Source organism: Marmota monax, unplaced genomic scaffold (genome assembly GCF_021218885.2).
Source record: "Marmota monax isolate L192 unplaced genomic scaffold, Marmota_monax_Labrador192_F-V1.1 WCK01_AAM20220418_F8-fsc00081, whole genome shotgun sequence".
Lineage (NCBI taxonomy): Eukaryota > Metazoa > Chordata > Mammalia > Rodentia > Sciuridae > Marmota > Marmota monax.
In genome coordinates, this window is record NW_026695234.1 from 5,633,458 (window position 1) to 5,648,629 (window position 15,172).

Here is a 15,172-nt window from a genome sequence, read left to right on the forward strand (position 1 = left end):
AACCAGGGTCCCTGGTTGGGAGCATTCTTTGGGGAATATAAATAGGCTTGAGATAAGTTCAGCAATTGGAAACTGGCTCAAAGTAGGGTGATCATAGATTTATGTATGTATGTATGTATATTGGCACTGGGAATTGAACCCAGGGCGCTTAACCACTGAGTCACATCCAAGGCCCTTTTTATCTTTTATTTTGAGACAGGGTCTCGTTGAGTTGCTGAGGGTCTCACTAAATTGTTGAGGCTGACTTTGAACTTGCAATCCTCCTGCCTCAGCCTCCTTGAGTTGCTGGGATCACAGGTGTGCACCACCATGTTTGGCATAAAATTTTTTAAGTACATTAGAATGTCTGTGTCAATAGGCGAACTGGCCAATCTAATATTTCTCAGAAAGTATTGTTAGATTTCAGAAAATTGTTCCCTCTGTCATATCCAGTTCCTGATAAGATGCCTGTGTGGCAATTTACCCCTGCCAGAAAAATCTCTAATGCTTAGAAAAGACCATTCTGCAGCCATGTTGATTTTTATGGTATCCCTAAAACAGGGCCAGACACTCAATAAATATTTGTTGAAAGAATGCATGAAAGACCTATGTAAAGTGTCTCACAGGACATCCCGCTTCTTATTATAATTGCTATTGTTGTTTGCTACAGGTGACTTGTGATCCTTCAGTCCTCTGGCCACCAGATGATCTCTGAGCTTCCCTTTCACTCTAAAAATCTTAGTGTCCCAGATGCTCCTAATATGAAACCTCCCCTGATCCAGCTAATTCCCAACCCCTTCTCCTGGCATTCCTCAGCGGAGCTCGGCCAGGCTTGGTGCATGAAGCTCTTCCTTTTGACTCTGAGGATCAGAATGGGGCGCAGGTGTGGGATCATGAGTCAGCCCAATAATTCCTGGAACAGTTTCCATTCAGATATTTATGTGTTTCAATTTAATTGACTTTGTTGCACTGTTTCATAAATTTTATTGTTTTCAATAGAGGCAATTCATTATGTGCATAATTAAAGCCATTTGATTTTAATTTCTTTATCAAGAGTTTTCACAGAAATAACTTCCCTGGATTCAGAAAAAAATTTACCAGACCACTTGCCCTGATGTGGGGTTTAGATGTGTGACCCTTGGCATGGAGCTCCATACTGTCCTGCCCTGGGTGGGGCTCTGTCCCTGGCCATGGATGTCCCCTGTGGGGACAGGATCATCCCGGATCCGGTGCCTCTGTGATGGAGGCTCAGGTCAGTTGGGCTCAGCCATCCTCATGGGGCCTCCTTGGTCCTCTGAAGGAGGCCGGCCAGTGCCCTCCAGCTGCCTCTGTGGGGGCAGTTTCAGGAGCAGAGGCAGCACATGCTCCCGGTTTTCGGTATTCGCTGAGTAACTGGGATGAACAGGGAGGGCGGAGGGACAGGTCTGGCAAGTTCTGCCTTGTTTATACTCAGGATTACCTCACATCCAACCAGCCTCCCCGCCCGTTCGCAGGGCCGGCCCTCAGCCCTCAACCTCCTTTTCCCCACATGCCTGGGAAGCTGGGGGCAACATGGACCTTCCTCTTGACATCAGCTAAGCCTAAGACTCATCCCTGGGAGGCCATGGAGAGGGACAGCGGCAGGGTAAGTGTGCGTGTGGGTCTCTGCTGGCTGATCTTCCCGGTGCTGAGGGACAGGGGCGGCTGGGAGACAGGTGAGGCACAGCCGCTCGGGTGCCTCTGGTTTGCGGGGAAAAGAATGCCTCCTCTGGTCGGAAGTTACTGGGGACTAGGATCTCTGGGCCTCCTATGCATCATGATCCCTGGAAGCTGCTTCTGCGGGGAGAAGCTGGTGGAATTTGGATTCAGGTCCCAGGACTGAGTGGCTGAGCCCTTCTTTGTGACCTGTGAGCAGTCTGGCCAGGACATCTGTGCTGTTAAGTGGTCAGTTTTGCTGGTTGCTAATCTAATCTAACCTAACCTGATTTTTGCTGGTTTGAGAATCAAGAGCATCTTACCTGATCTTCAAGTCTACCTTGTTTAATCCCCTAGTAGATTCCAAAACCTTCCCAGAAAAATATGACTTTCTGTGTACATTTAAAGATTTTTAAGGGATTTTTCAACCATGCTTAGTCACTTATTTTTGCTCAATAATCCTCATCTTGGGAAGGGCTTCCTTGTGTCTAACCACAATTCCTTGCTACAACATGGTTCTTTTCCTTTGCTGCTCTTGGGGTAGTAGAGAGCAGCTGAGCTGTTTTCTGTGGGCGGAAAAGCTGGTTACAGATGTGTAAAGCCTTCCCAAGGCTTCAACTATGCCTCTGCTTTCTAACTTTTCTGAGTGCTCAGGTCTTGTTTTCTGCTCCTCTCCATGTTCTTTGTACTTTCTTGATATGATAGAATCTGGGACTCGAGGGAGACGGGCCAGCCTGGATTTGAGAAAGATCAGTTCATTCTGTGTTCCAGCCTGGAGTTGGCTTGTGGTCCATTTTGAACTCCAGATGTGTTTCTGGAAGCTTTACCATTATTTTTCCTACCAACCTTTTTGTGCCCTCTTGACTCTTCTTTCCCCAGGCCACCTCCCCTGCCTTCTGGTCTCCTTGGCTCATGTCTCCACCTCACCAAGGTCTTTTGGCCTCAGGCCTCTGAGACTCAATGGGGTTGCTGGTGATCAGAAAGAATGGCATATAGGATGGAATGGAGTTTTGTTGGAAGCCTGGAGAACGTGAAACTGCAGTCACAACAATGGTGTCCTCCTGGGTGGCTTGGTGGGAGTCTAAATTTGATGGTCCCTATACCCAAAGAGAAGGGCTGAGCTATCTAGAGGGAGGCTGTGCTCACAGTGGAGGTGAATGGATGGGCCTGGTCCTGGGGCAGGGTGATGGGGAGGTGTCCACCCAGGAGGCCCATGGTCCCAGGAGGTCCATGTCCCCAGAGTCAGGAACCCATGTGAAAGGTTGCTGGAGGAACAAAGGATGGAGAACAACCTTTTATGTTTAATGAAAAAATAAAGACTTCTAATTAATACTTAAATGTCAAAGGTATGGTAGGCCATGATCATCTTGGAAGGGAGATTGTCAGAACTTACTTCAAAATGAAAGAAATGAACCATTCTTTCCTTATTGAAGGTTTTTAAATTTGTCCTTTGGTCTTAGGTGGATTCTCTGGGGTAAGGACAGGGCAAGCTAGAGAGGGGGCTGCTAATCATGTTTGAAGTATTTGTTGAGATTGATGAGACGGGAATGGGCTGGGAGATGCTGGTCAATAAGGCCAAGCCTTCTCCCCGAGGGCTTTACTGCAGAGAGATGATTTCAGTTTCTGTCTCAGCTCTAAACACTAGTAAGGAAGATGGTGGCCAATGGGCATGAGCCTGCTAATGCTCCTATGGGAGAAACTAAGTCTTCAGAAGGATCTTGGGAAAGGGATGGACAAGGCGCTCAGTTTCTCCATATTCAAAAGCAAAGGTGAGACAGGTGCTGTTTGCAGACCTAGAATCACAGTGACTTGGGAGACTGAAGCAGGAGAATCCAAGTTGGAGGCCAGCCTGAACAAGTTTGGGGAAACCCCCATCTCAAAAACAACCAACTAACCAAACAAATGAACAAAAACACCAACAAAAACCCAAAACCAATCAAAAGTTTCATGCTGTGGTGGACAGAGAACTGACCAAGTTCCAGGCTGTGGGCAAGCTCTAAACCTCCCTATACCTTAGTTTTTTTCCTTTATAAAATGGAATAATAACAGCACCAATAGAATAGATACTGTTATATTGTGTGCATGTAAGAATATGTAACAGCAAGTGCCACCATTATGTAAAACTATCATGCACCAATAAAAAGTGTAGAAAAATAGACTGGAGTCCAACACAACAAAGAAAAAGAAGGAGAGGGAGGAGGAGGAAGGAGAAGGGAAGGAAGGAAGGAAAGAAGGAAGGAAGGAAGGAAGGAAGGAAGGAAGGAAGGAAGGAAGGAAGGAAGGTCTTTCACCTAGTAAGCCTCTTCTAGAACAACATCCAACGTTCCAACGTTGATAGAGATGCAGATATAACCACAGTGTTAGGAATTACCTCCATCATCGTCATCCTCTGGTGTCTAATCCTGGCTCCTCTAAATTTGAACAAATATCTTCTCTCTACATCTAGTTTTCCTCCACCTTCCAAAGAAGAGGGTTGGACAAACTTCCCCGACTCCCTTTCTGGTTCCCTAACAGTGGCTGGAATCCCAGAGAGTGGGATTGCCGGGTGCCGCACTGGATACATGCATCTGTTCTTCCCAATGGTGCACATTAGACCTGCAGTGCTTATTAGAGAAAGACTGAAGTACACCCACTGATAAAACAGCCATCCTTTGTGGGACAGATTTTCTTATGCTGGGAATTCCTATTTCTTATGCTGGTTCCAAATCACCCAAGACCACACATGCTCTGGATTGGTGAGATCCAGGACCCTCTAGGACAAGGCACCTTCCCCAGGACGGGCTGGGCAGGCTCCCAAGGTGGCAGGCCCGTGGACTCAGTTCACCTTGCCAACCTCAGCCCAAAGTGCAGGCACCTCTGAAGCTCTGTGTGTCCTTCGCCCCTGTAGGGACACAGCCCCCACCTGAGACCCGCATCATGCTATCGTTGGTCCTGAGCAGCCTTCTGCCTGTTACACCTGCCTGTCTTCCCTGAATTGTCCTCTGTGACTTGGCAATGGGAACACAGGTGTGTGGGAGTGTGTGCCAGGCTCCAGGCTGGGTGCTGGGCGGGAAGACTGGTTAATAGAACAATGGCCACTTAAGTGTCTTGTTTTGGCAAAACAGCTTCCTCTTGGCCTAGCAACAACAGGGGTGAACTGAGCAGGTGGGCAGGGAGCCGGCGCCAGGGGGCGATGGTGAGTTTGCCTATATTCCGGGAACTCCAGGTTCAGGGAACAGGAGAGTGGGAGAGAGCCCTGTGGCCCTGAAGGCGCAGTAAGGCCTGGGCCAGGAGGCGAGGAGGGGAAGAAGCCCTTACCACCGGAGCCCAGCCCGGTGTAGTTGTCATACTGGATAGGGTCAGGGCCACCCCACTGTAGCCCATGGGGTCCTTAGTAGCCCCCAGGGAAGCATTTTAGGCTCTAACAAGGGGAGCTCCTTCCTGCCCCTCTTGGTCCTTTTGGGGGCTGGGGGCAGCTTTTCCTGTCTAGTCCAGAGTGTTGGGGTTCCAGCCTATGGTCCTGCCTGTGCCCACCCTTTGAGAGTCCTTGATATGCAGAGTTTCTGGGGAAGAGGGTGCGTATCTGAGGCCTAGGTCTGGGGAAGGGTCTTTCCTCTCTGGAGGATGGTGAGGGGCAGGCTGTGGGAGAGTACAGTGTCATGGGACAGCTCAAGGATGTGGCTAGAGGTTTGAGCTTCTAGTCCTGCCACTGTCCCTAACAGGCTGTGTGATCTTCAGCAAGCCACCAAGCCTCTCTGGTCCTTCATTGCCTTATCCAGATAAAGGGCTTGGGCTGAAGGGGTTTCAAATTCCTCCCAGCTCTGACAATCTGAAGTGCCCAGCCCCCCACACCAGGGGTGGTAGCTTAATGAAAGGATGTCCTCAAGGATGGAGCTTCGACTGGACCTGGAGGGACCCATTGGGCCTGCCCCAGGCTGGGAGGTTGCCACCAAGGTCGCTGGATCTTCTTCAGGTCTACCAGGGGAGATTTAGATAGCGTCCTCCTCACTGTCTGCGTGGGGCTAAGACTGACCACGTCTGTAAGAGTCCATGCTGCTGCCTCTTTGCAGAGCCTGGGGCTCAGTCCACAGCACAGCCACATAGCCAGGGGTGAAGCACCCATGAGTTGGCTGTGGTGTCACTCAGCACAGACAGAGAGCCCCTCTCCTCCATGACATCACCAACTGAGCCCACAGGAGACACAGGGGAGGCCAAAGGCAGGACACTCTCAGGGGCTTGTTAACTCACTCCCATCCCCCACTAGGTTAGCAGTCCCAGGGGGAGGAGTCCCTACAAGAAACCAGAAAAATTCCCCACTCACCTGGAGGTACAGAACCCAGCCCTGGGAACTCAGTATAGAGAGCACCAGACTGAAAGAAAGGGGCCTTGGATTTCGTTGTTTTTAAATCCCTGGTCTGCCATAAGACAGACCTCAACAACTTCAGGCAAAACACACAAATGTTTCCGGTCTAGCTAGGCGCAGTGGCATGTGCCTGTAATCCAGCAATTTAGGAGACTGAGGCAGGAGGATCACAAGTTTGAGGCTAGCCTCAGCAACTTATCAAGGCCCTAAGCAACTTGGTGAGACCCTGTCTCAAAATAAAAAATTAAAAGGGCTGGGCATGTAGCTCAGTGGTGAAGGGGTCTTGGGTTCAATCCTTCCCCAGTCCCAGTCAAGAGGAGCAGATGTTTAAGGCCTCTGCTTCCTAGTCTGTGAGATGAGAATCATAATCCTTACAGACTCCTGAAAAGAACCTGGAGCCAGGAACTGTCCTCTGCTCTCTTCCTGGTGGCCCTCACTTTCCTTGCCCCAGAGGCCTCCCTTGCTGCCTCTTGTCCCAGGATATTTGGAGGGTCCAGATAGTCTTTGAACAGAGCCCTGGGAGCTGTAGGAGGCACAGCAGGGGCACCCTGGAGTGCAGGCCTTTCATGGTGGGGGAAGGGCTCGCAGCCATGTTACCCCCAGGGTAGGTGAGGAGGAGAGGCAGGGCCAGGAGAGAATGATGGGCAGGACAAAGGTGCAGAGCCCCTGGGAGCTGCTGCTCTGCCTTGTCCACATGCCCCCATGTGGGTGGCTGAGCCTCTGGTCTGCAGGGACATGGTGGAGAGGTCAGGGCACAGCAGAGATTTGGCATCTGAGTCCTATTCCCGGTCTTGTGCTTACTGGCAAAGGCAAGGATTTGGGAGGCCTGGGTTCTGGTTCTGGCTCTGCCCCTTTTATCTCAGGACCTTAGATAAAGGTCTCCTCCCTTTCCTGCTCCCCACCTCCTAAAAGCATCTGCCCTCAAGCGCATCAAGCCTCTGGTTAGGTAGGAGGATGGAATATTAGTAGTTGCTTTCCAAGAATTGAGGGAAGGAAATGAGTTAGTGCTGTAGCAGGTTAGACATCAGAAAGAACTTCTAGCAGGGTGGGGTGGCCGGCCATAATATGTCTGAGAGGGATGGTTGTGGGATCTCTTATTCTGATGGCCCCTGAAGATGAAGATGCTTCCTAATGTCCTGCGATGGTTGGGTCCAGGTTCAGAGTCAGGGAGTGGACAGAGGGTCTCACTAAGGATGCTACTTGTCTTGCCTTGGTCCACCTGCCTCCCACCAGCTCTGACAACAGAGGGCTCGCTCTGCCAAAACCAGGGCTGAACACCCCGACTCAGGGCAGCTGCACTTTTGCTGACGTTGCTCATGCTGGCTGCTCCCGGCTTCCCAGCATGCCTGCCGACACCCCCCCCCCCCGCCCCCGTCTAACCCCGGGCTGCTCCAGCATCATGAATGCACCCCCATCCTCCCGCTATCTTCCTCAGTGTCTCGCCCCCCTGAGACCCTCTCAACCCCTTCTTCTCCAGCCCAGCCCTTTGTTGTACCCCTCATGATGAGGTCCCAGGGTCCCAGGGTCCCAGGGTCCCAGAGTCATAGTCACATTCAGGTGGAGACAGCCTGAGCTCTTCCCTGGGAATGCAAAGATTACGTTAGAGGTTGGGGGTGGGGTAGGCCTACTCCTCAGTCCCCCTGAGCCCCAGTTCCTCTTGTAGAAACTGGGGACAATCATACTGCCCAGCTTGCTCACTAGGAGCCTTGTGAGAATCAAAGGAAACAGTGGAGGTGAAGCTTCACAAATACTAACCTGAAGAGAGGAAGGAAATTCCCCTGGGTACCTGTGATACTGTTGGTCAAGACTCTACTTGCTCCTGGCAGACCTGGTTAGAATCCAAGCTGTGTCACTTCCCTGGTAGGTGAATCTGGTGTATCCCTAACCTCCCTGGACCTTGGTTTTGATATCTGTAAAATGGGGCTCATGATACCAACCACAAAGAGCTGTCAGAGGGTTGAAATAGGATGCAGCAAAGTCCCTAGTGGGCTGTTAACTTTATTACAGTTGAACACACATTTATAGACCAGGATCTTTCCTGTACATTCCCCATTTACCTGGGAAGGGGGTGAGATTAAGCCTACTTTACAGATATGGAGCCAGGCTCTGATGGGCTCCATGTTACTTGCCCAAGGAAACCCAGTTAGAAACGACCCAGGCATTTTCAGGCAGACCTGTTTCAAGGCCAGCACTCCCAAACCACAGCGAGCAACCCCAGCACAGCCAATGTCACCCAAGCCCTTACTTTTCAGCAAGTGCTTTGTGTATATCACCTATGACGACCGTGCTACGGAGCAGGGTGAACTGGATCCCTCTGAGTTGTGACAAGCGAAGTCACTTGTCCAATGTCACACAGCTAGATAGATTCCAGCACAGTCACTAACTGTGACGGCACTGCCCTAGGTCACTATGTTCTGCCCAGTCCTGGCAGGTCACAGGGCCCAACCATGGTTCATGCCAGAAGGTTCCACTAGACTGACTTCCCTGTGGGAACCTCTGGGTTCCCAATGGAGCAGCTGGCCCTACCAGGCCCCAGGTCCCAGTTCTTTGGTGGTCCTAGTTCTTTGGCTGTGTGCCAAATGCGAAATGAGTACCTTAAGCATAAGCAGACTGCTCCAGAAGGCTCTCCTGATTCAAGAGGGGCAGGAACTCATGCAAGTAAGCCAGAGGGGAGTCCTGGGTGATTCTGGTAATCTAGCTCTGAGCCTTGACTTACTTATCTGCAAAATGGGCTCCCAGAATGATCAGCTTTTCAGGATGAGATGAGGACCTTGTGAGGCCACAGACATGAATGTCAATTGTAAACTCTAAAGTGCCGTCTACTTATGAGTGATTAGTATTTTATTATCTGAACGATGGGAAATACCCTTGAAGTTGGGAAAATGTAGAGTGTGAACTTAGGAGAGAGGGTCCCTAGCAGGTGGGAAGCTCAGGGTCTTACATGGGTGGGACTTGACCCTGGCTTTGCCCATCACCCTGCTTTTCCTCCCTAAGATGAGCTCACCCACCACTCAGCCCATATCTGCCACTCATCATGTCCATGGCTGATGATCTAGGCATGGTTGAGCATGCTGTGTGCTTCAGGGCAAGGGGGAGGGGAACAGCCATTTTCTAGTACTTTCTGTGCGCCAGATGCCAGCAAGGATGCTCCTAAGGGGTATTTTATAGGTGAAGAAAAAAAGGCTTAGAGAATTAAAGTACTGGCCCAAAGTCACATTGCTACTGAGTAATAGACCCAGGGTTGGGACCCAGGTCTGCCTGACCCACACCAGTGCCATCAACTGTCCCCATTTCCACCTTTGTCCCGACCCCAGTCCTGTTCTGCTTAGAGTGGCCAGAGTCTAACCTTTGTTTCATGGAAATCTGGCTCTAGACAATGGCAATGAGAGGGCGACCTCAGCCCTGGCTCAGCTGCCTTCAGGTCCCCAGATGCACCCGAGCCCGCCCCTGCTGGCCCAGGCCGGCCTGCCAGACAGTGTCTCTGGCAAGTCACTTGTGGTCAGGAACCGGGGATTCTTCCTTGCATTCATTCCTCATCCCCCCCCAAAATGAGGATATACCCCAAACCGATTACTTCTGACTCACAGAAGAGGGAATTTATAAAGTAAAACCACTCTGTGGGCTCTCTCTTCACATTATTGATGGTTTCCCTTGCTGAGAAGAAGCTTTTTAGTTTGAATCCATCCCATTTATTAATTTTTGATTTTATTTCTTGAGCTTTAGGAGTCTGGTTAAGGAAGGCAGACTTCATCCAACGTGATGGAGATTTGGGCCTACTTTTTCCTCTACTAGATGCAGGGTCTCTGGTCTAATTCCTAATCCTTGGTCCACTTGACTTTGAGTTTTGTGCATGGTGAGAGGTAGTGATTTAATTTCATTTTGCTGCATATGGATTTCCAATTTTCCCAGCACCATTTGTTGACAAGGCTATCTTTTCACCAATGTATGTTTTTGGCACCCACAGAGTGGGAGAACAACTTTACTACACGAACGTCAGATAGAACACTAATTTCCAAGGTAAATGGGCCAAGGAACTGAACAGGCACTTCTCAGAAGAAGATATACAATTGATCAACAAATATATGAAAAAATGTTCAACTTCTCTAGTAATTAGAGAAATGCAAATCAAAACTACTCTAAGATTTCATTTCACTCCAGTCAGAATGGCAATTATCAAAAGAATATAAGCAATAATAAGTGTTGGTGAGGATATGGGAGAAAAGGTACACTCATACACTGCTGGTGGGACTGCAAATTGATGCAACCACTCTGGAAAGCAATATGGAGATTCCTTAGGAAACTTGGAATGGAACCACCATTTGACCAAGCTATCCCACTCCTTGGTCTATACCCAAAGGACTTAAAATCAGCCTACTATAGTGATGCAGCCACATCAATAAACATTTTATAGCAGCTCCATTCACAATAGTTAAACTATGGAAACAATCTAGATGACCTTCAACAGATGAATGGATAAAGAAATTGTGGTATATATACACAGTGGAATATTATTCAGCCTTAAAAGAGAATAAAATTATGGCATTTTCAGGTAAATGGATGGAGTTGGAGAATATATGCTAAGTGAAGTAAGCAATCAACAAAAAATGAAGGCCAAATGTTCTCTCTGATAAGTGGATGCTGATCCATAATGGTGGGGGGAGTGGGAAGAATGAACAAATTTTGATTGGGCAAAGGAAATGGGAGAAGAGGGGAAAGGACATGGGGACAGGAAAGAAGGTGGAATGAGATGGACAACATTACCATAAGTACATATATGACTGCACATACGATGCAACTCTACATCGTGTATAACCAGAGAAATGAAAAGTTGCGCTCCATTTGTGTGCAATGAATCGAAATGCATTCTGCTGTCATGTATAACTAATTAAAACAAATTTTTAAAAAGTTTTTCAAAGATATATAAAAAGTAAAACCAAATAGGCGTTTGTGGCAGGGATGAGGGGTGCACTCCGGCTGATGTGCCCATGAGGAAGACTGGGGTCTGGTCTGCTTAGGAAGGATGTTCAATGTGTGGTTGGCGAGGGATGGAAATGGAGGCCTAAGAGAGCCAGTGCCCTCCCCACCCCTGGGTCCCCAAGCCTAGGTGGGGTTCCTCCACTGTTCCACTGTCGCCAGGACAGCTGCCCTCCTGAGCAGCCAACCAGTTCTCAGCAGATGTTACAATGATGGTCAGATGTAGCCCGGGAGCCAGGTCAGCTCCTGCTCTGGGGGCTCAGAAGGGGACTGAAGAGGCAGAGGTGCAGGAGGGAGGTCAGGGGGACTTCTGCCCACCAGCTCCCTCTCCCGGATTTAGATCTCTCCAAGCTTTGGCTTTCCAGAAAGGAGCAGCACTGGCTGTTCTTTGACTGCCCTTGAAGTTCCAGCTGCTGCCTTCCTTGGTGTAGCCGTCCGCCAGGAGCCCTGGACTCCAACTTTCTGGGTTCAAGTCCTGACTCTGCTACTTTCTAGCTCTGAGAACTTGATCAAGTTGCTTCATCTCTCCACCTCTGTTCCTCCCTGTGCAAAATGGGAATAATAATGGTTCCTGCCTCATAGGATTGTTAAGAGGATTAAATGAGGAAATATATATAAAGGGCTTAGAGCACATTAAGTCCTCTGTACATATAAATTAACACAGTAAATATAAATTAAAAACCACTCCAACTAAGGTCCTTGTCCAAGCATGGGAGAGCCGCACCCCAGCCTGTGCCTTCTTCCCTTGCCTCTCACCTCTTGAGGCTCCTGGCGGATTCGTGCACATGTGCATATGCATGCAAGATCCAGTGGGACTGGGCTGGGGATGTGGCTCAAGCGGTAGCGCGCTCGCCTGGCATGCGTGCAGCCCAGTTTCGACCCTCAGCACCACATACAAACAAAGATGTTGTGTCCGCCGAAAACTAAAAAATAAACATTAAAAAATTCTCTCTCTTTCTTTAATTAATAAATAAATAAATAAATAAAGATGTTGTGTCCACCGAAAATTGAAAAATAAATATTAAAAAAAAAAGTCCAGTGGGACTGAGAATGGGGGCTTGTCAGGGCAGCTGAGGGCTTTTCTTAAGCAGGGTGTTTTACTTTTTCACAAAAGCTTATAGTAGTGAGACAGTATTTTATAATTTAACACATACATGAAAGAAAAGGATGGGGGTGTAGGAGGAAGTGAGGGGGTGGTGACTTTCCCCACAGGGGACGGCATTCCTCCATCCCACATCTCAGAGAGAGTGTGCCTCCCAGCAGCCCCTTCTTTGACCCTCCCTCTACACACACAGCCTGAGGAGGTGCCCCAGCTCACAGCACATGGCCCCCTGCCCTCTGCCCACGTCTGCGGGTCCCCGTCGGGGAGCCGGGGCCAGCACTCTCTCTCCCCTTGCTCACACATGTCTTCTCAGGTGCTTCCTTGTCCACCCCAGCCCTTGTCCATTTATCCCCTGGCCCCGCCTGAGGGACACCCTCTGTTCTGTTATAGAATGCTTCCCCGGCAAGGACGCCCCCAGCCCGGGCTTCTCCAGCAAGGACGTCTCCGGCTCGGGCCTCCCCATCCAGGTCCTCATCGGGAGGGTCATCATCGGCCAGGTCAGCCTCCACGACGTCCTCTCCAACAAGAGTGTGTCTTGTTAGAGCGACACCAGTGGGGGCTGTCCCAGTCCGGGCATCTCCTGCCAGGTCAGCGCCAGCCACCAGGGCCAGAGGGGAGAGCCCAGGTAAGGGGGACATGGCAGGGAGGGCAGGAGGAACAGGGAAGCAGTCTGTGGGTGTCAGGAGATCTCAGCTGGCGCTCTCTGCTCCTCAGGCCTCTGGGATAATGATGTTGGGCATGGCCAGGGTGGGCTGTGAGGGACCTGGGGAGGCAAAGGCAGAGAGGAAGTGTCACTTGAAAACCCAAGGCAGGCAGGCCTGGTTGATATCTGACTGTGACCGGCCACCATGGTCTCCACACCTCTTCCTCACAGTCCCACTCAGACACATTTGGCCTGAAGTATTTTCAGCCCCTGCCCCTAGGAGTCTAAGCTCCCTGAGGACAGGGCTCTGTGATATGTGCTCATTTTGCACCCTACTGAGGTTCCCCCCTGTGCTGGGTTCCTCCTAGCCAAAGAGGTTTGGGGACCATCCCAGTCTTGCTTCTCAGAGTGGGTGAGGCACTTTGGTGGGCTTTGGAATCAGACACACTGCATGTGATCCCCTGCCCTGTCACTCCCTAGCCAAGCAACCTTGGGCAAGTTATTTCATTTCCATGAGCCTCAGTTTCCCTATCTATAAAATGGGACTCAGCTTACAAGGATACTGTGAGAAAGAAGTCAGAGAACATATGCAAAGTGCCTGGCTGGCCCAGAGGAGTGCATAAAAGGGTTGGCATCAGGAGGGTGGAGGCATACTCTGGGTGCAGAGGTCCTAATGGGCCCTCCCGGGCCAGCCTTGCTTCCTTCTCCTCCACCTGCCAGACTCCTCCCCAGCAGCCTTACCTCCCTTGCTGCCCTGCTCCTAGGTCTCGGCTTGCCCAAGTTCTCCTGGCAGGAGAGCCAGAAGCAGCTGCCGCTCATCGGGTGTGTCCTCCTCCTCATCGCCCTCGTGGTCGCGCTCATCCTTCTCTGTGAGTTGAATGGAGGGAGCAGGGGTGGGTTCTGGTGGTTGCCAGGTGGCACAGGGCCCTGGGATGCGGGCACACATCAGGGACAGGGCACCCCATGCTCACTCTGCTACCACATTCATGCAGAGACACTCCTGCAAATGGCCTTGGACCATAGAACAGCCTTTGAGGCAGCTGGGTTAAGAGTGTGGGATGCAGAGGAGCCTGGGCTTGGGTCCCTCTGGGCTACTTCCTGTGCAACTTACCCGGGCAAGTGAGCTAACCACACTGAGCTCAGTCTCTGCATCTTCAAATGGGACAGAACCCGTTTCCATGGGCCCATCAGCTCTCATTCCAACTTCATCGGGTATGAGGACCAAATGAGATGATGGCCTAATTCGTGGCACAAATCCTCACTCTCCTAATGCTAGTTACTAAAAAGATAAAAGAAAAAAAAAAGCATGAAAACATTGATGAGAAAAAGTATCTCATGGCTATCTGGCCAGTTCTAAGTTCAGGGTTTCAGGACCCTTCAATTTCTCCCTCTTTGGAAAAGATACCCAGGGTGCGCCCCAGGCTCTCTGCTCAGCAGTTGACTGGGAGAGCCCAGCACAGGGGGGAACTCAGTAGGGAACAAAAGTGGGCACGCATCACACTCTGACTCCTGGGATTGGCAGAGGTTGGAAATCACTCAGGCCAAATGTGTCTGAGCATGACTGTGAGAAAGAGATGACACCTATATGGGCCAGGGTGCAGGGGCCAGATGGAGACGTGGAAGATGGAAGAGCAGTTCTGACCTGGACTGGGCCTGAGAGCAGATAAGCAGCTGGAAGTGTGGGGGCCTGGTGGTCAAGGCCGGAATGAGGAGAGGGAGGGGACCTGCCCAGCCACAGGGGAGAGTACACACTTGGGGGCCTGGGGTCATCTGTTTGGCTCAGTAAGGCCAGGCCACACAGAGAAGCATAAGGATATTATTGCAGAGACGGTGGGGCAAAGGGCGGGGTGGCTGAGGAAGAGGGCTGTGTGAGAGGGGGCCACGTGCCCACCCAGGAACTCCCTGCCCTCACACCCTGCTCCTGCTTCCTACCAACTGCATGGCTTCAACAAGTTGTTACCATTCTGAGCCTCAGTTTCCCCACCTGATGACCATGTAGTGGAGTCCGTCATGATGTGTGTAAAGGCCTTGCGGGGCCACGTGGCACCTCCTATGGGTGCTCCCACCCTGCTCCTCTCCTGCATCCTGCCCCATGAGAGTGGAAAATGACCCACAGAGGGAGCATATGGCACCCAAAGTTGGGCTCCCTGAATAGAGTTAAGCTCCTGGCCTGGTTTTGGAGCATTTCCTGAAGTCCCCAGTGGCTCCTTCAGGGAGGTCTGGAGATCAGGGCCAGGGAGGTGGTGTGACTTGTGAAGGTCACTGTGCAGCTACGTGGTGGGGTCAGGACTGGAGCCCAGCCTCCCAGCTCCCATCCACATTGAGGTGGCCACTTCACGAACATTCTGAGAGCTGAACTGCCCCGTGTTTCGCAGAGGTCAGGGATTAGGAGGACAGGAGGACCATGACATGGAGAGGAGGGATTTGTGTCTGCACTGGAAGGAGCAGTCACAACAAG

At 50.7% G+C, this 15,172-nt stretch overlaps 1 protein-coding gene across 1 annotated transcript in view; it reads left to right on the forward strand.

Annotated features, from left to right (window-relative positions):
* The first annotated feature begins 1,457 nt into the window (after window positions 1–1,457).
* Tmprss13 (transmembrane serine protease 13) overlaps window positions 1,458–15,172 on the forward strand; it is a 30,726-nt gene continuing 17,011 nt past the window's right edge. The window contains exons 1-3 of the mRNA XM_046438692.2: window positions 1,458–1,603; window positions 12,462–12,696; window positions 13,479–13,583. Coding sequence (XP_046294648.2) covers window positions 1,508–1,603; window positions 12,462–12,696; window positions 13,479–13,583 — 436 coding nt within the window. The 5' untranslated portion in view covers window positions 1,458–1,507. The remainder of the gene's footprint in view (window positions 1,604–12,461; window positions 12,697–13,478; window positions 13,584–15,172) is intronic.